This window comes from Aspergillus tubingensis (assembly GCF_013340325.1).
Source record: "Aspergillus tubingensis WU-2223L DNA, scaffold_6, whole genome shotgun sequence".
Classification (NCBI taxonomy): domain Eukaryota; kingdom Fungi; phylum Ascomycota; class Eurotiomycetes; order Eurotiales; family Aspergillaceae; genus Aspergillus; species Aspergillus tubingensis.
Genome location: NW_023336280.1, coordinates 515,370 through 534,095, shown reverse-complemented (window position 1 = coordinate 534,095; position 18,726 = coordinate 515,370). Strand labels below are relative to the sequence as shown.

Genomic DNA, 18,726 nt, shown 5'->3' with positions numbered 1-18,726 from the left:
TCTCCCTTGCAACGTCTGCTCCATCGCCATGCATGAGACTGTAACTCTCGATCATCTCTAATTCTAAGAAAAGCGATGTTTATTTCCGAAGAATGAGAATGGCCATTGGAGTGGGAAATAATTAAGGTACCGCTCTGGTCCATGGTCCTGAGTTATATGAACCTCCCAAAAGTCGAGAGAGGCTAACAAGTGCAGTGGAAGCCACGCTTGCCAATCCCAACCCAGAACCTTGCTGCTATTAATGGCCAGGGCATCATATTTCATCATTGCAATAGCCTGAAAGGGGAGGGGGATGTCCATCAAACACGAACCAACCGATAAATGAGAACCTTTCCCCGCAGTCCGAGCGGACGATCGGCGACGATCCCCTAGCAAGAACCACGGGTCGGCCAGCGAAACCCCTGAGGCGCCTGCAAGTCGCTATCGAGATCCGAGGTTTCTCGTTTGTCTCAAAGACGGGCAGTTTCATATGCAACTGGCCGGACTGTAGTCGCCTGACAAGCACGATGCTACATAAGCAGATCGTAACCCACCGTCTCATTTGACACTCCACGACTGCATTCTACACTCAGTTTCATCCATCATGACTACCAACGGCATCCAACCCGGCCATGTCGGCAATCTGACTCAGGATCAAGAGGCCAAACTACAACAGCTCTGGTCCATTGTCCTTACTCTGCTAGACGTGAAGTCCCTCCAAGGTGGAGATACCTCGGCACAGACCCAGCCCGACCAGCGTCCAAGCACGTCGCTCTCCCGAGCCGACACCGTCGTCTCCGCTCATGGCCAAACGGCTTTCACAGAAGACTTGTCTCAAGTCCTCCGGGAGAATGGCATGAGCAACCCTGACATCAAGTCCGTCCGGGAGTCGCTGAGCAACACCTCGATCGACGAACTCCGCTCGGGTTTGTTGTACACTGCCAAACATGACTCCCCCGACGTCCTTCTGCTTCGCTTCCTGCGCGCTCGCAAGTGGGACGTCGGCAAGGCCTTTGGTATGATGTTGAGGGCGCTTGTCTGGCGCAAGGATCAGCATGTCGACGATAAGGTGATCGCGAACCCCGAACTCGCGGCACTAGTCACGTCTCAGAACACGGTGGATACGCACGCAGCCAAGGAGTGCAAGGACTTCTTGGACCAAATGCGTATGGGGAAGTGCTATATGCACGGGACCGATCGGGATGGCCGGCCTGTTCTCGTGGTGCGCGTTCGCTTCCATCAACCCTCGAAGCAGAGCGAGGCAGTGATCAATCGGTTCATCCTGCATACGATCGAGACAGCCCGATTATTGCTGGCGCCTCCCCAGGAGACAGTGGTATGTCTATCCAGCTTTTGATTCTACGACCTCCCATATATTGTACCAGGCTGATCATCCATGTGGCAGACCATCATCTTTGATATGACTGGCTTTGGCCTTTCCAACATGGTAAGTTGGTCTGCAATCCAAGGATATGTGCACGGGGAACTGACCATAACCAGGAATATGCCCCGGTGAAATTCATCATCGAATGTTTCCAAGAGAACTACCCGGAGTCGCTTGGATACATGCTTATCCACAATGCTCCCTGGGTCTTCTCTGGTATGTTTGCGCTTCTAGTCCTCTTACGCCGTCCTCTCTAACGCAAGATAGGAATCTGGAAGATCATCAAGGGGTGGATGGACCCGGTGATTGTGTCGAAAGTGAACTTTACCAACAAGGTGTCCGATTTGGAGAAGTTCATTGCCCCCGAGCAGATTGTGAAAGAGCTGAAGGGCAAGGAAGACTGGACCTATGAATACGTCGAGCCGGTGGCCGGTGAGAACGAGCTGATGGCGGATACGGAAACCCGCGACCGCATCTACGCCGAGCGGTTGAAGATTGGCGAGGAGTTGTTGCTGCGGACCTCGGAATGGGTCTCCACCAGCCAGCGAAAGGACGCGGCCGCTACTACAACGGCCCGAGAGCAACGAAGCGAGACGATCGAGTCGCTGCGTCAGAACTACTGGCAGCTGGATCCGTATGTGCGCGGGCGCACATTCCTGGACCGGACAGGAGTAGTCAAGCCGGGCGGCAAGATCGACTTCTATCCGAGCCCAGATCTGGTGCCCTCCACGGCTAAGATGTTGGAAGTGGAGCATTTTGAGCGAACTCAGGTGAAGGTAGTGGATTTGCAATGATGGTTGGGCGATCGGGATTTGGCTGTTTACTTTGTAGATTCATGGCGTCAGATTCGGGAGTAATGCTCTTATGGGATAGGGGGTTTATTGTAGTTATCTGAATTGAATTTGTCTTAACATATGTGCAATATCCAACCCATATAAGTGACATATTCATTCATCGAGAAGTAAATGGTCAGTATCTTCGTCAAGTCAATTGATGTTGTAAAGCAGAAGTCTCCCCCTTGGCGGCTTACCCCAATGGAGACTCCCGACCGCATAATCGCGATCCACGGGATTCGAGTTTCCCACGTGCTGAGTTACCACCCAATTCAATCTTATCCAAACTAATCACTGCTGCGACTAGGATGGATAGTCTTCTGTTGCTCTTCGACTCCAATGCTCTCTCATCTCTCCCATATAAACCATGCTCCTACAAGATTCGGGATATGCTCAGAGGCAATCATGGCTCAGCTGCAGCGCAATTTAGCCCCATGCCGCGGAATCCGCTCCCTTGATCCATCATCTTCTCCCTGGGCCGCCCCTTTCCCACTTCCCGGCAGGCTTTAGTTGGCGCCCACTATCGGCGCCACCACTAGCCTCGGGGTCTCGCGGACGATCGATCCGGACGTCACTGACACTGACCAGCACTATATTCTCTCAGTCTTACAGCCCAAAGCGCGACTGTAACCTAGTCTATCTTCCTCTCTTGCGGGTGCCTTGCGCACTGATGTCCAATAATCTGGCCTCTCGTTCCCCGCATTGGTTCCTGAAGATTCAGTTCACGCGCATCCCTCCTGGCATGATTGATGTGCCTAAATCTCTCCCCTGGCTATCACCTGCCTATAGCGGCCTAGTTGTCAGCACTTGCCGGGGTGATGCATCTGCTAAGTGGCTAGCGGGCTAGTATTGCTGCATCTCTGTACAAAGCCATGAGTTTAGACTCTACGGGTAGTGGCCCCAGCTGCTCAGCCGGGTTGAGTTTTCTCCTCTGGTCATCCTCCTCTGGTACCGTCTCATCTGATTGGCAGAAAGATATTTGAAATTGATCGGGCTCTGCATCTGTGCAGCTGAGATGCGTCCCTCTTCCGATCACAGCCATCCTCAACCAAGGGTACCCCTGTCCCCGATTGATAGCCATGTATAATCTCCGATTAGTGTACTTGTTCAGCTGAGAGAGGGGGTTACGACCATGTAATACAGTGGCTTCGGGGGTTATTCTTGTCGACCCGTCTGATTGGGTCTACCTTTCAGGCACTCGTCCGCGCATCCATGCTCCATTGGCATGATGAAGCCCCCGCCTGACATTCCTCTCTGCCGGACCCTCCTGACCTTCCCAGTTCGATCCATATTTATTTCTGCTGCCCCATGGCGCACGCATTGCAGTCCGTCACTGCAGCGTTACGGCCCTCCCTACCTACCTCAAGGCGCATCCTCGTGGAATGCTGTCCACAATGGCCTTCTCCTTCCTTCGTGTTCTTTCCTCCCTCCTCCTAGTCCTGCAACTGTCGACAGCAGCCTCGACATCCACTCTTCGTCAATGCCTTCTCACCGCGGTGCAGAATGACCCGACCCTCGTCGCCGTTGATGGCGACCTTCTCTTTCAGACTCTCGCCGTCCAGGTCTACAACCTGAACTGGCCCGTCACGCCAGCAGCCGTGGCCTTCCCCAAATCCGCTCAGCAAGTGTCCTCGATCGTCAATTGCGCTGCATCGCTGGGCTACAAAGTCCAGGCCAAGAGTGGTGGCCACAGCTATGGCAATTATGGTACCGATTCACTCCCCTCGCTCGTCAGCCGCTCACCCTACTAACCTCACGCCAATCTAGGCCTGGGCGGCACCAATGGCGCGATCAGCATCAACCTCAAGAACATGAAATCCTTCTCCATGAACTACACCAACTACCAAGCCACCGTAGGCGCCGGTATGCTCAACGGCGAACTCGACGACTACCTCCACAACGCCGGTGGACGGGCCATCGCTCACGGCACCTCCCCACAGATCGGCGTCGGAGGGCACGCAACAATCGGTGGACTAGGCCCTGCGGCGCGTCAATACGGCATGGAACTCGACCACGTCCTGGAAGCCGAAGTCGTCCTCGCCAATGGCACCGTCGTGCGCGCCTCCTCTACCCAGAACTCAGACCTACTATTCGCCATCAAAGGCGCCGGCGCCAGCTTCGGCGTCGTCACCGAGTTCGTCTTCCGCACCGAACCCGAACCCGGCTCCGCAGTCCAATACTCCTTCACCTTCGGACTCGGAAGCACCTCATCGCGCGCCGACCTATTCAAGAAATGGCAGAGCTTCATCTCCCAGCCCGACCTCACCCGTAAATTCGCCAGCATCTGCACCATCCTCGACCACGTCCTGGTCATCTCCGGCACCTTCTTCGGCACCAAAGCCGAATACGACGCTCTCGGTCTGGAAGACCAATTCCCCGGCCACACCAACTCCACCGTCATCGTCTTCACCGACTGGCTAGGCCTCGTAGCCCAATGGGCCGAGCAGTCCATCCTCGACCTTACAGGCGGTATTCCCGCGGACTTCTATTCCCGCTGTCTCTCCTTCACCGAGAAAACCCCCATCCCGTCCACCGGCGTCGACCAACTCTTCGAGTACCTCGACAGCGCAGACACCGGGGCATTACTCTGGTTCGTCATCTTCGATCTCGAAGGCGGCGCCATAAATGACGTCCCCATGGACGCAACGGGCTATGCCCACCGCGACACGCTGTTCTGGTTACAGTCATACGCCATCACGCTGGGATCCGTGTCCCAGACGACGTATGACTTCCTGGACCGTGTCAACGAGATCATTCGTAATAATACCCCCGGTCTGGGTAATGGGGTGTACCCCGGGTATGTAGATCCCCGGCTTCAGAACGCCCGCGAGGCGTACTGGGGGTCGAATTTGCCCAGGTTGATGCAGATCAAGTCGTTGTATGATCCGTCGGATTTGTTTCATAACCCGCAGGGTGTGTTGCCTGCGTGATTGTGAGTCCAAGATTATTGGGTATGGTTTCCGACTCGTATATAGGCTTTGATTCTTGGATAACATATTCAGTATGTAATTGTTTTGTTTGATTTTGTGAATCAGACTCCGCTCAGTCTGATTCTTCGATATCATGGTAAATGTCTTATAGTGTTTCGCGTCATGGTCTAGTCACATGCTGTCTACTATTCTATCCTGTCTATATAGTAAGTATATTGTACCTACAACTTCGCAGCCGGCCCATCCGTCCGAAGAACCGCCAACGCGGCGGGCGTGACATCCGCCAGGGTACGACACCCAGTCAATTGCATGCAGCGTTTGAATTCTTCGTAGAGAATATCCAGGACGCGCGAGACACCGTTCTCACCGTCATACTGTTGTCAGGTAGTTAGCAAACTGCCACTCTCCCTTGCTTTCGTCTGGGTAAGTAACGGGAACAACATACAGCTAACCCCCAAATCGTCGGCCTCCCGATCCAGCAACACTCAGCCCCCAATGCCAATGCTTTGAAGATATCTGTTCCTGTTCGGATACCCCCATCGATGTGTACGCGTATCTTCCCTGCTGCGGCTTCGACGCATTCCGGCAGTGCGTCAATGGTTGGCACGACTTCGTCTAATTGTCTTCCGCCGTGATTGCTCACGATTACCCCGTCACAGCTGTATTCTCTGGCGAGGAGGACGTCCTCGGCTGTCAGGACGCCCTTGATCCAGATTTGCATCTTCGTGACGGATCGCAACCATGGGATCTCTTTGGCCCAGCTGTGTGCGTCTGAGTTTGTTGCGATGAAGCCTGCGTCGTGGGTGACCTGTTGCAGTTTCTCGGAGGTTACGCCCATCATGGGCCAGGAGAGGCCCTCGGGGGTGCGGAAGTCGTTGCGGGTTTCGTTGTAGCGGTATCCCAGGACGGGGCTGTCGGCTGTGAGGAAGATGGCTTTGCAGCCTGATGCTTCGGCGCGACGGATGATTTGGGTTTGCAGGGCGCGATCGCGCAAGGTGTATAGTTGCATGGTGTGTGTTGCTGAAGGGTTGAGTTGTTGGCCTGCTTGGACGACGTCCTCGACTGGGTATGTGCTGAATGAGGAGACGGCCATGGGGATGTTGCGGCGGGCGCTGGCTCGGCTGCTGGCTAGTTCACCTTGTGGGTGTGCCATCGCTTGGATGCCGGTTGGGGAGAGGCCGAGTGGGAAGTCGAAGGTTTGGTTGAAGAGGTAGAGTCGTAGGTCTAGTTGGGAGACATCGACGAGGACTCGTGGGCGGAGTCGGTATTTCTTGTAGGCGGTTGAGTTCTCCGTTACGGTGATTTGGGTGGTTGAGCCGGAGTTGTAGAATTCTGGGGTATTGTTAGTAGATTGTAGGGTCTGAATGGATAGTGAATGCGGACCTCGCGCTTTGAGAGGGAGTTTCTTCGATCCGGCATTCTTGATGTCCTCGATGCTGAGCATCAATTCGGGCAGGGAGGGAGCCATGGTGGATGTCGCTAGGTTAGCAAGAGTTTTATCGGTCGGAGAAGGATGATGATTGAAGAATTGAGTCGAAGATGGGTTGGGGGAGGTGTTACCCCTCGTTTATGCAGGTGGATCGTGTCTTATCGAGGGCGAGCGGGGATACAATGCCGAGTGACTTGTCTCTGCATCTGCAGGTTGCTAATCAACCATTAGTGGCCGTGCTTCGTACCGCCATTTGTTCGCGTCGCCGATCCCCATTCACAAGTATCACTACTAGTAGTAGCTTACTGTGCAATTGACCAATCGTGCGAAGGATGTGTAGGGGTCACGGCACTCTGTAGGAAGCCCTTGGTAGATGGGGGTGAGGATGTGAGGATATCGTGATCGTCGTAGAGATGTAGTCGCATGCCTTGGGCTCTCCAATGCAATTCCCATGACGGTCGCACTTTGCTGTCCATGACTGTAGTCTCTTATAAGCTACATCCGAGCTTTTAGCCACTTGAATCTTGTTTCTCCTCATTCCAGTCCATCGTCATAGCACGAAGATTTGTTGTTGTGTATTATGCCAAGGGGATAAAATGCAATAAGACGAACATAGTACCTAAGCAAACGCATTTTATTAGTGTCCTGAGTTTCCAGATAATCATCGAGTAAGAAACAAACCCACTGATTGCTCGCGTCAACTGGGACAAGCTAAGTTTGTTGCTGCAGTATGGAGGAGCCGGATATCGGCGTGTAGGATTGATCGGTCGGGCCTGGATGAGTTGGTTGGAACCAAGAAAGAACAGAAACAGCTGCGTTGACAGTGCCAATTATGGCAATACATAAGTACTGGAATAGTATCAAGAGGAGTGGATGTAGGAACGTGCTGATTGTCGTGGTGGAAAGGCAACTACCTGTTGCGGAGTGATGATCAAGAGATGAACTACTCTTCCAAGGGTTGGCAGTAGAGAAAGTGGCATATAAAGACAAAGGCTTCAAGATGCACTCACTGATCAATGAGAAACTGACAAGTCTCGATGAAGCTCAACGTCTTCTATACTAGTTGACAGAAAGGTGTCGATCACTGAAAGAGGGTGTTGGAAGGTTACAAGTAGACGCAGCATGTTGGACGGGATGAAGTGATTTGAATAGCTTCAAGTTAGCCGGTACAAGGAAAATATTACAATAATATACATGCGTGGTGGTGCGGAAGGGCAGGTACCGTACGGGAGGGAGAAGCGGAGTGGCTAAGTACAGGATGAGAAGAACCGATGGGGATGGCTTCACCCAAGACGAAATGTGTCGATTGCGGCAAGATCACGCTGATGCGGTAAACGAAGACAAGACAGAATGGCTGGTAGCATTGGTAGTAAGTACTACATAGCCTACTAACACTATCATCTAGATTCTCCGCCACCACAGAGTAGCCTCCTAGTAAGTAGGACATTTGTATAGCCTCACGCAATCCTCAAAGGAACAAAACACCAAAGAAACAACAAACGAAAAAAAAGGTGCCGGTTTAACCCAGTTACTTTCCCTTCAATTAACCTGGTCTTCGTGCTTAGTATCGAGTTGTAGCCGGTGGGCCCTACACTCTTAGACGCACACATTGAAGACTGCTTCAGGAACTGGCCTCGATATCACGCCGGTAGGGGCCGGGACTGGGATTCGAACGTGTGCCACTGTGTTCCCTGCAACCTTTACGGGAGGTAGTAACAGCCTTCTCTTAGGGCGACACTGGGCGGCTCATCAGCGTACCTTGAAGTCCTCCGGCCATTCGACCATCGGGTTCACTGGGTTAGTAGGGCTTCTCTTTTATCAAATATAAGGGAGCGTTGTAAGGATTTGAGGCTCCTGATTGGCTGGCGGTTTATGCAGAGGCAAGAGCAGCTGGAGGAGGGCTGGAGGACATATGAGGAAGGTGCAGTGAATTGCGCGAGGTGAGGTCATTGCGGGAGTTGGTAGTTGTGCGGAGGGCGGATAGAGAGTGGAGTGGATATAATAGCGGATATCAAAGATTGCGGATGGGGTTGGCGGCCGCAGAGGTCTTGGCGACCACAATAGCTTTCGAGGATCATATTGATCCTATCATTGGCAATTTGCATGGACTTCATGGCTTGATGGTATCTTGAGAAATACAGCGCAAGTGGAAATGTAGAGCTGAAATCATGGGATGGCCATATTATATATAGCTTTGGACTATTCTCACTGTTGAGGACATCCGTCGTTGGACACATCTCTAAGAGAAATGTTAGCAAAACGGTCTCTAGAATTTTTTTTTTCTTTTTAATTTATGCTCTTTCAGTCTGAAACTATTCATCTTTCATATAGACATAGTTCCAGCTCAAGTTACCCATGCTTGTAACTCAGAATTCTTCTGTCAGATTTGATAGTCGTTGACAGAATATTCTCCCACGGATTATTGTGGGAGACGGCAGTATTATCCGCTTGCTGACAGCCCAGGCGGTGAGACGGGCCCACCTGGCCGATGCTCCATCCATGTCTATACACCACCATCAACAGCTCTACTATGAACCTCCAAAGATCAACAGAAACCTCATTGCATTGGACAGGTATTCCTCTTCCTTGAATCATTTGATTCTGGCAACTAGTATGTTTTTGCTTTTCCTCATGGAAGAAGTAATAACTCCCTCTTCTCATTAATGGGTGATCAAGCAGTCTACCGGGACTGCTGTTATAAAGTGTACTCTGTGTACTCTGCAAGTCAATATGCCTGGACGCGATTATCAGCCATTCATAGAAATTGTTTCAACAGAATTTGCGATCTCATCTACTTCATCGTCAGCTCGTGATCGTTTTATACGAAGTTCGGCTAAATCACGTACCCCTCATCCCGTTGAGTGCTTCAAACGCAATCGCATAGTTTCCCAAAGCCTTCGAAACCTGCCGCAGGCTCTGTCGCAGTTCATCCAGGAACCCGCCTAGAGATCGACTGCTCGATGTCGTCAAGTCATTTCCCACTGGCTCACGCATCGCCCGGGCCTTCAAGCACAACATGATCATCGCATAGCTTGCCTGCATAGCACAACAGGCAAAAGTCGGCATCATCCGTGGTATCTCCACCCGGGAATTGCGTGAAAGGTAAGGTGGGTTAGTCAATGGGATCTCATTCGTCGGATTTGGATACGGCAGGCTGTCCAGAAGGCTGACAATGTTTAATGCTGCATGAAGGCAGATTTTCGAGGACGCGTGTGCGGAAAACGGAAAGTCGATAGCTGCGGGCTCGGAGAGCACGGAAGATAAAAAGCTGTCGGGCGAGGACGTAGGTGGTCTGGAAGCTTCAGCGACCTGCACACGACAGCATCTAGGCCCTGCAGCTGCGTCCAGGTCGCAATGGCGCTTGCGAAAGACGGGAATATCTTGGAAAGCGCAAAATCGGTGAGTCTTAATCCTAGCGCTACATGGAGTTAGTCATGGCTGATACAAGAATAACATGCAGGTATATACCTGTGTAGCTTGATTTCTGCAATGTGTCTTATCGTGTGCAGAGCAACGACGTCCGGTGAGTCCTGAGTTGCGACAGGCGACTTTATGGCTGAGTCTTGAATCGACACGCGACATGGATGCAGCAGACATGTTATTTGGTTGTCCAGCTCTGTCATCCGCTGAGGAACCCAGGAGGCATTGAAGTGAGACTTTGTGGTTAGATCCAAATCGTGAACGAAGGTTGTGGCTTCGAGAATGGTCTGCTGGGCCTCGATGAGCAGTTTCCATCCCTGTACGTGTCAGAATCTGTCAAACCACGAGAGATAGATACTCACCTCTGGAATTGGTGTTACAAATCGAGGGTCATACGGATTAATGGCAGGGGGCTATATGTGTAAGTTACGCATGTCCGAGACCTGGAGCATGACTACATACCATCCCACTGACAATTGATCCTTGGCAGACTGTCAAATACTTCATGATGTTAGCGCAATTTGTCTGTCAATAACTAGGAGATACTGACTGTGATCCACCAAGCTCTTCGACGTGCCTCAGAGTATTCATCCTCGTCGACCATCTCGTGCAGCGACATGCTCATGGCGGCTGTCAACGCTTGCCCCGCTCGATTACACATTTTGTTTATGTTCCCCCTTTGAGCATACTCATATACGCTCAGCACCACCAATGCTAGAACCGCTTCCAGACAAACGGGAACTTTGCTATGAAATTCCTTCCGCTGATACTGGGGTGCGCCGTCGGAAAGAGCTTTCGATGGATCGACCGAAGAATCCAGCAGCTCAAGGTCAGTCTCCACGGCCTCTAGTGCAGACTGTGCAAAGGAATGGGCAAGGTCTCGACGCAGCTTGACATACTCCGACCGTGAAGGCTGTTTCACCTCGGGATGCGGTATAAGGGCGAGAATGGCTGATATGGCTAGGCTAAGAGGGCTAGAAGGTCGAAAAGGCGACCTTTCGGACAAAGGGCGATTGCAAACCGGCACCCGTTCTGGGGGAGGCAATATAGGATAATAAAGGTGAATGAAGACATAGTAGGCGTCCAGTCTGCGCCGGTCAGAACAGTTTAGCGGAATGTCTGGGTGAATCTTACATGTCCGCATCACTCGCGTACGTCTGCAACAAACCCGGTGAAGGGACAGGAGGTTCCGGTACCATGGATGATTCATCAACCATGAATATTGAATCAAAGATCTGTTCCATTTCAGTGACGGAGCTTTCGACACTGCGCAGTCCTGCGCCTGGGGCGCCCAGGCTCAAGATCTGGCTGAGCCAGCCTGGGGAATCATCAGCTTAAGGTCTTCTGCGATACATCGACAACTGCCTAGGCTGTGTACCATCTTCATCCGAGCTCGACGGCGGACCCTCGATGATGGGGCTACCTCTCTTTTGGGTCTGATACCCTTCATCTAGCGCATCAGAGACTGTTGTCGGGGGCGTTGATGCCCGTTTACGCTTGCGATTCTGGCAGTTTCGTGGACCGCCTCGTTTACTAGGAACATAGCAACATATCGTATCCTTGGCGACACAGTTGGAGCATCGTTCCTGGCCGTCGCAACGCACCCGCAACGTCCGACTGTCGGGACTGTGAGCGCTTATAGTTATGAAAACACCAGTGGCAGCAAAACCTACCACGACAGGCAGGCGACCTTGACGGGGGGCTTGCAGAACCTGCGATGCCCTGGACGGGAGACATCAACGAATGTCTTGGGCGATCCCATTGTACGAGAAAACCAAGTAAACTAGTTACTAGTGGTAATCGGACTTTCAGGTCCGAGAGGAGGTGTTCGTCGAGGCCACAACCGATTTATGCAAAAGCCGGTGGCGCAAATCCCGGGCTCAGCAAACCCCGGTTCGATCGCCATGGACCCGCGGTCGGCTCCTGTTCCCACTTCTGCCTTCACTTTATCGAGATCCAGTGCGGGAGATCGTATGATCCGTTATGGAGCAGAAAAGCTCTCTGACCCGTGCTTGATTGGTGTCATGCTCACTCTGACTCGCACGAGTTCAAGCAAATCCCGATACCAAATCCCTACTACCCTTTTCCCTCCGGCCAACTTTGCGGGGCGAATGTTATCCGGGGGCCTTTGCGACTATGCATGTAATATCGGCTGGCCTTTCCCATTTGCTGCAACAACAGGGGCAACACACACAGCAGAATAATAAGTGCGATAAGTACGAGGAATGTCCGTGGCTAGCTGCGTCGCTGCATGAAACTCTCCGAGTGGTCGCCCCAAACCGGTTTTTGGAATTGGCTGCAGAGCCTACAATCCCGTGCGCCACTGTCCACAATGTCGCCGTCTATAGCCGAGAGGTGTCGGTGTGGTATACCTACATCTCCATTTTTACTATGACCAACAGCAATGATATATTAATATCCAACCAAAAAAGTAAGAGATGCTGCAAGAATGGAAAGTCCGAAGAAACAAAGGAGGGCTTTTTTTTCTTTTTTTTTCTTTTACGATGTCTACCCGAAAAAGGAGCCTGGTAAGCAGATGTGTGCGTTCATTCAAAGAACTCTAATGTACAAGTCGAACTTCATCAATATCTCGTCATGAGAACCTATCGGGTTTGACGCGGGACGGAGTGGAGAGGAACAAGGCCGGTTTCCAATGAACCGACACATCGGGGTGACTCTAGTTCTCCGAATCCACGGTGTTCGCGATCTCCAAGGGAGTCGAAAGCCCAACTCGGTCGACAGTGCGGGTATACTCAACCCCTCCGTTCACGCGGTCTTCCCGAACGACGAGGTCCTTTCGGTTGGTGTCGACCAGCAGGCGGATGAGGTCGGGACGCATGTAGTGGCCGCCCTGGGTGGAACAGTTAGCAAGATGTAAAGAATGCGCCCGGAGGGTCACTTACAAAGTCAGCCAGGGACTTGGAGAGATGGCATTCATCCAGGTCAATCTGTAAAAATGTGAGCATTCTGCACGTCAGTCGAAAGGGGAAAGTAACTTACATCAACAAACAGGAGTCCTTCGAAGTCCCTGTCAGGGTGAGGAACAAGGTTCTGGCCGTCGGGGCCGAAAATGCGACCGTGACCGTTGTAAATGTGGGGATCCTCCAGATCCTTGCCAGGGGGAGTGTTCAACTTGATGCCTTCGGCGGTGATTGTTTGCCAGGGCGCCAAGGTGTACGTGCCGGTTTCGATGGCATAGGCGGGGGTGACAAGCTGCGCAGTCTTCATCAGCCCTCAGACATCAAAACAAAGAAGGATTTTCAGAGGAGAACTTACGTCCGCATTGGCCTCCGCCACGTTGGTGAAGGGGTCCGGGTACTTCAAGGTCTCCTTACCAGGGTAGAGTGGCCAGGCAGCCACGTGGACCTGCTCGCCCAAAGAGGCTGCATACGCCTTCATGAAGGGGTTCATGTTCTCCCAGCAGTTGAGGTGGCCGACGCGGCCGATGTCAGTCTGGATGACCGACTCGGTGGTGTCACCGGTGCCGTCGCCAAACACCAAGCGCTCAACATGAGTGGCTCTGATCTTGCGGCGGTGGTTGAGAATATCGCCAGACGGGGAGATCATGACCTGAGTGGTGTACAGACTGGCCAAGTCCACCTCCGAGTAGCCCAAAGACACGTAGATCTTGTTGGCGCGGGCTGCGTTGCGGATCCGGCGCATCTCGTCCGAGTCGGACGGAAGGCTGTTCTCGCGGTACTTCTTCAGAAGAGGCAGACTCTCCTGGTAGTTGACCTTCCACATCCAGTAGGGATATCCAGGGATCCCTGTTCTAGGGTTAGTCAAGAGTCTCTGACACATTCAGGTGCGAGGCCTTACAAAGCTCGGGGAAGGCAATGAACTTGCATCCGGCCTTACCAGCCTCGTCAATCCAGTGGATGGTCCGGCGGACGGATTCCTCCAGGTTGAACCAGCCAGGCTCAGCATTGACTGCTGCGGCCTTGTACTTCTTCAGGACGGGAGCCATGGTTTGATGAGTTAGGTGGTTTTGTTAGGAGAGATGATGTTGAGATGATAGATGCTGTTGTAGATGATGGGAGTGATTCGGATGAGAAGTCGTCTCTCTTTATATGTCTGAATGTCACATCGTGAAACGTCTCCAACAGCGAGTCTCGCATTGTCCTGATCATTTGATTCGGGAGCCACGGACCACGGTGTCTGCTTTCTTCTCTCCCAACATTGAATGCCATCAACAAATGCACACGGGGCACTGTTTGAAACGTCGTCCCATCCTACCGGGGTTTGGCATGCTGATAAGGTGGGCTTGAGCGTTGCAGAAGTGGAGGAGACGTGAGGAGTACTGCATAAGGCGACAAACCAAGCCCCTCATAAGCTCCGATGGTAGCACAATTCAAGCTGCGGGCCAAGCGAGTGGATTCACGGAAAATAGCTCCTAACGGTTGATCTGCCGTGTCCCCCAGATCCCGTTAACATGACATCTCGGATGAGAACGGAACCTGGGATCTGATAGTACCTGTCTGCCTCATTTCCGGGATAAGCTCGGTTTTCAGATAGCCCATGCGGGGATGGCCCACCGATGTTACAACATAGCAGCAAACCCCGGGCCGCTGCGTGGAGACCCCAAAGTCCGGACTTGATCACGCCACAATGATGATTCTCTCGGATAGCTCGAAGATGGCTTCTTCAAATTGTCTATGTGAATCACAGTGGAGTCTTTACGTTGGATAATATCTAGACATGATGCCACTCCGGATTACCGAATGCTGGTGAAATCCATGCTACAGACCACTGGATGCATAGCTTACAATACCGGGATGTTGCAATCCGGCAATTCCTAGCAGCGTATGTTGGTCCTTTCTCATAGTGCTGGTACCTCAAAACTGGGCCTAGAACCTTTGCAGAGGGAATTTACTACTACCGACAATGGCGTTGCAGAGCTTTGCCTTTCCTACACTCGGAGTACGATTGTTGCCTAGCAGCTTATCTATATACCTCGATGGTGAACACACCAATGCCCAGATTGTTCTCCATGATTAACTCCTCCGCATTCGATTCTCAACACACTGCATCGATGACCCTAGATGTCTCGAACAGAGTATTTGAACTCACTTGACGATTTGTTCTAGACAGGCGCTTCAGCTAACCCTCTCTGATTATCTTTGGCATCCATTGCATCGAACGAATAAACTCGATCAGATCTCAATTCATTTCCACGATACATGGATGTACGCCGTCAGAGCCAGAATTGATGGTATCCCGAGCCGACAAATACAGGATGTCATGGGGAGGAGCAGAGCGCTGAAAATACTGAAATTATCTAGCAACTATCGCCTTTCCATTCGCACAATCAATTACATTAGCCCAGACTTTCCACATCCGCATCACATGCATGGAAAGTTCCCAGAATGCGTGTAGGACCACACACTACTCAAGTGCTTAATTCTGGCGCTTCCCCTTGCGAAATACCTTGTGGTCTTCAAGTATCCGTCAACTGGCAGTCAGATGGGCTGACTACAGACTGGACTGTTACCGTGTTGGGGAGGGTAGGACTGGTACAACTCTTCTGGAAAGTCGGTACGAAAGCCGCCATTCCTCTCACGCTAGATGGCCACTGGATCTCGTCATTGGATAGGTACAGGAATTGAAAAGGACCACTTGTTCGAACTATCTGGCAGTACTTAGCACTAGGATGGTGCTATGTGTCGTCCGCTCTTACCTCAAAGTGACGGATCCAAGTGCTTGGGGAAATGCATAGATACAGTACGAGGAGCTTATCTCGCTTCTTTCTTGCTTACACGAGTATTTGACTTATCAATGAGCCAAATATCTTAGTTTAGCGGTATCTGGGGGGATACGTGGCTGTTTCTAGGTTTGATTTAAGATTGATTAATTTGTGATGGGGCACATAACTTATAGTAGACTCGTCAGTGTTCTGGCTTTGTCTCGCCAAAGAGACGTTATGTTACGTTGGGCCTTTAGACTTAGGTAATTGGTAACCCCAATCGGAAATACGAAAGTCCCTTCTTAGCTCTGAAATCCGTATACTGATTCAGCCGTGTAATTTGGCTAAAGAGACAAGCAATGGCCAGTTACGAGGAGGATGGCTACACTCTCGGTCCGCAATGCATGATTCATTTGATAACGATATTATTTAATAAATACATGCTTCCCTTCCGTATTTCCTTACAACATATTTCAATTCCCTGCATCTGTTCCACTCCTGCAGTCCACAGCACGTCCCTTCTCCCACGCAAGGCAGCACATCACCAGTATACATCATAAAGGACATAATAAAAAAGACACATCCCCCGCCCTCCATAGACAACTAATCAAGGGTAGTCATGTTGTTCGACAATGCCGTGCAGTTGATCGGGAGGTTGATCGGAGGGTACATGCCCTCAGGTGAGAAAGCTAGACTGCTGTAGTTGTACGTCGGGCTCATCATCATTATCTGGCCCACTGTAGTGCCGTACTTCTCTGCAAGATCCTTGTACACACCCCACTTGAAGACGTAAGGCTGGATGATACACTGGCTAGGATCGCACTGAGGCACCTTGATAAACTGGCCAACATCCAACTCCGCCGTCGGGGAAGTAGGATTGGTTAACGTCTCATTTGCAGGCCCATCCACGTGCATCAGTGATTCCACCGTGATGTTCAGTCGGCGGGCAATCACTTCGTAAGTGTCTCCCCGAACGGTGTAGTAGAGACGAGGTCCGCCGTAGATACAGGTGCGTGTAGCATTGATGTTTGGCAGGAGACAGGATGTATTGTCTGGCTCGCACACCTCGGGAGGGATGATGAAGTACTCGCCCACATTGGGAACAATAGTTACATCGGCCATGAGGTTCTGGCGGCCGATGTCACAAACACCGCGATTGGTGGCACGTGCAACATCAAAGACTGTTGTGCCATCCACCGTGATATAATAATTATAAGTGGTCGTGTTCAGTGCTGATGTGTTGCAAGCTGCTGCTGCAACAGCCACTGATGCAAGCGAGAGGGCCAGAAGCGATTGACTGAAAGCCTTCATCTTGACCGGGTATGTGATGGAGGACTCAATCAGGAAAGGAAGGATGCAGCGAAAGAGAGACAGATGCTGAGGATGAAGAACGTCGCTGGATGATCTCAATGGCAAGGAGAGGACAAGTCTTTTCTTATATAGCTCAGGAACCAGGAACTCGGACACGGCTGCTCGGAGGTAAGGATCTACGATTGCTGCGTCGTTGGGCAATCACTTTTCCGACTCACGGCGAAGAGATTGAGTTGCGCGGCTTCTATCCGTCTCTCTGCGGCCCAGAGACGGGTCTCTGTTGATGTTACTCGCCAGGAAATTCGCTGGACTGATCATCAGTGGAGCCGAGGTCTCAATCTCTTCTGCAATGTAGATGATTTCCTTATCAATTACATGCTGATGAGTGTCTGGCTTCTCAATGGACAGTACCTCCTGACCCCCCACATGGGACCTTTTTTCCTTGCGACCTCCGGAGCCAGGGACCGCATATCATCTTCCCAAAGAAGCGATGTCTCCGATATGTGAAATCAACTCATCACTTTCCATAGGTGGACTTTACCAGTTATTTCCCGCTGGATGTTATTGGGCCCTCAACGCGGACGCTAGGGAAGATGCTGTGGGGGTGGGGAGCGGTGGATCTAGGTCGAGACGGAGTCTGCAGCGACGCACAGATGACTGATCTGAAGCCTCTTGATCATGCTCGGACCCCCGAATGATGGAATCAAATCAATTATGATGCGTATAATAGTACGCATGAGAAAACAAGGCGGCTTTTGGAGCTAACTACTCGGTTGTAATGCTATGTCAGAGCGGAGGGACTGGTTTGGTGGCGCTTGATTATGGTATCGTATGGAGCAAATTGCGGTAATTGTCTCATCCTCTTCGTCAGACTCTTTTTTTCAGCACGGGAGACCTAGAAAATAAGGTTGTTAGCCACATCTTCTGAACTAGACTATAGATCTCAGCAACCCTGGGGAAGCCGTGAATCTGAGCCACTGATCGCCTTGCCAAGTTCTAGTAGTGGGCTCTGGCTACTCAATTCTTATCTTTGATGTGACATCGCAAAGCAATGACAACTCTGGGCAGTTTGTTGCCTGGTCAGAATGTGTCTTTTTCTCGTCTGGTACCTGAAGTTGGGACGCCGATATCGCGCTTACCCGATTGGGGTCGGGTTTGCGAACGCTCCACCGGCCACACATCTTGGTTAGTAGTAGTAGTAGTAGTAGTAGAATTCATATACCCGATATAGCCGGCCTTTACTAGTGGCCCACACACACATCTTGGTTGACGGACCGTGCATGAGTTTGTCTAAACAACCAAACGAAGTAAATAATCGACATAATGTTTACAGACGGGCTATATGGTACCCGCCAGTGGGGGTTTGTGAGGGGGAATTCTCTTTACCGACCACATTCTCCCTATATGCCACCTCTGCATGACGACCCTTTCTCACATATGATGCTCGAACTGCAAGCCCCCACGATACCTTTGCAGCATGTATTTCAGATAGCGTATATGCACTTGGAGGTAGCGAGTGATATGTTGCGGTGGCTCGGCTATTGCTGCTTAGAAAGATCGAAATCACACGTACGTTGTTTGGCTCGACTTGCAGGTAGCACCTAATCAACGTATCATTGTGGGTTCAATCGGGGCTCCAAGACATATGAGGTACTAACAAGCGATAACGAGGCGTTCACGCGAGTTCTTTTCCGCATATTTCATGTACATGTCGCCTTCTATACCTGCATCACTTCCATGTCCATTTGCCCGACGTC

General features: G+C 51.4%; 6 protein-coding genes across 6 annotated transcripts; 2 read left to right on the top strand and 4 right to left on the bottom strand.

The window, feature by feature from the left end:
* Positions 1-583: 583 nt before the first annotated feature.
* Positions 584-2,157, top strand: AtWU_03950 (CRAL-TRIO domain-containing protein; the record flags this gene model as incomplete). Its single annotated transcript, XM_035499061.1, has 4 exons — positions 584-1,315; positions 1,385-1,426; positions 1,480-1,579; positions 1,631-2,157. 4 exons carry the CDS (start codon positions 584-586, stop codon positions 2,155-2,157), a joined length of 1,401 nt encoding a protein of 466 aa, XP_035354954.1.
* Positions 2,158-3,590: 1,433 nt separating this feature from the next.
* Positions 3,591-5,126, top strand: AtWU_03949 (FAD-dependent oxidoreductase; the record flags this gene model as incomplete). Its single annotated transcript, XM_035499060.1, has 2 exons — positions 3,591-3,903; positions 3,964-5,126. The coding sequence occupies 2 exons, from the start codon at positions 3,591-3,593 to the stop codon at positions 5,124-5,126; spliced, it is 1,476 nt and encodes a 491-aa protein (XP_035354953.1).
* A 221-nt stretch (positions 5,127-5,347) lies between these two features.
* Positions 5,348-6,594, bottom strand: AtWU_03948 (alpha-hydroxy acid oxidase; the record flags this gene model as incomplete). Its single annotated transcript, XM_035499059.1, has 3 exons — positions 5,348-5,500; positions 5,572-6,458; positions 6,510-6,594. The coding sequence occupies 3 exons, from the start codon at positions 6,592-6,594 to the stop codon at positions 5,348-5,350; spliced, it is 1,125 nt and encodes a 374-aa protein (XP_035354952.1).
* A 2,708-nt stretch (positions 6,595-9,302) lies between these two features.
* Positions 9,303-11,737, bottom strand: AtWU_03947 (putative C6 finger domain protein; the record flags this gene model as incomplete). Its single annotated transcript, XM_035499058.1, has 9 exons — positions 9,303-9,346; positions 9,402-9,973; positions 10,024-10,292; positions 10,338-10,388; positions 10,438-10,476; positions 10,526-11,063; positions 11,110-11,293; positions 11,354-11,592; positions 11,649-11,737. The coding sequence occupies 9 exons, from the start codon at positions 11,735-11,737 to the stop codon at positions 9,303-9,305; spliced, it is 2,025 nt and encodes a 674-aa protein (XP_035354951.1).
* Positions 11,738-12,652: 915 nt separating this feature from the next.
* On the bottom strand, positions 12,653-13,942 carry AtWU_03946 (carbon-nitrogen hydrolase family protein; the record flags this gene model as incomplete). Its single annotated transcript, XM_035499057.1, has 5 exons — positions 12,653-12,826; positions 12,879-12,923; positions 12,976-13,188; positions 13,252-13,742; positions 13,795-13,942. 5 exons carry the CDS (start codon positions 13,940-13,942, stop codon positions 12,653-12,655), a joined length of 1,071 nt encoding a protein of 356 aa, XP_035354950.1.
* A 2,319-nt stretch (positions 13,943-16,261) lies between these two features.
* On the bottom strand, positions 16,262-16,969 carry AtWU_03945 (LysM peptidoglycan-binding domain-containing protein; the record flags this gene model as incomplete). Its single annotated transcript, XM_035499056.1, has 1 exon — positions 16,262-16,969. One exon carries the CDS (start codon positions 16,967-16,969, stop codon positions 16,262-16,264), a length of 708 nt encoding a protein of 235 aa, XP_035354949.1.
* Positions 16,970-18,726: the final 1,757 nt, after the last annotated feature.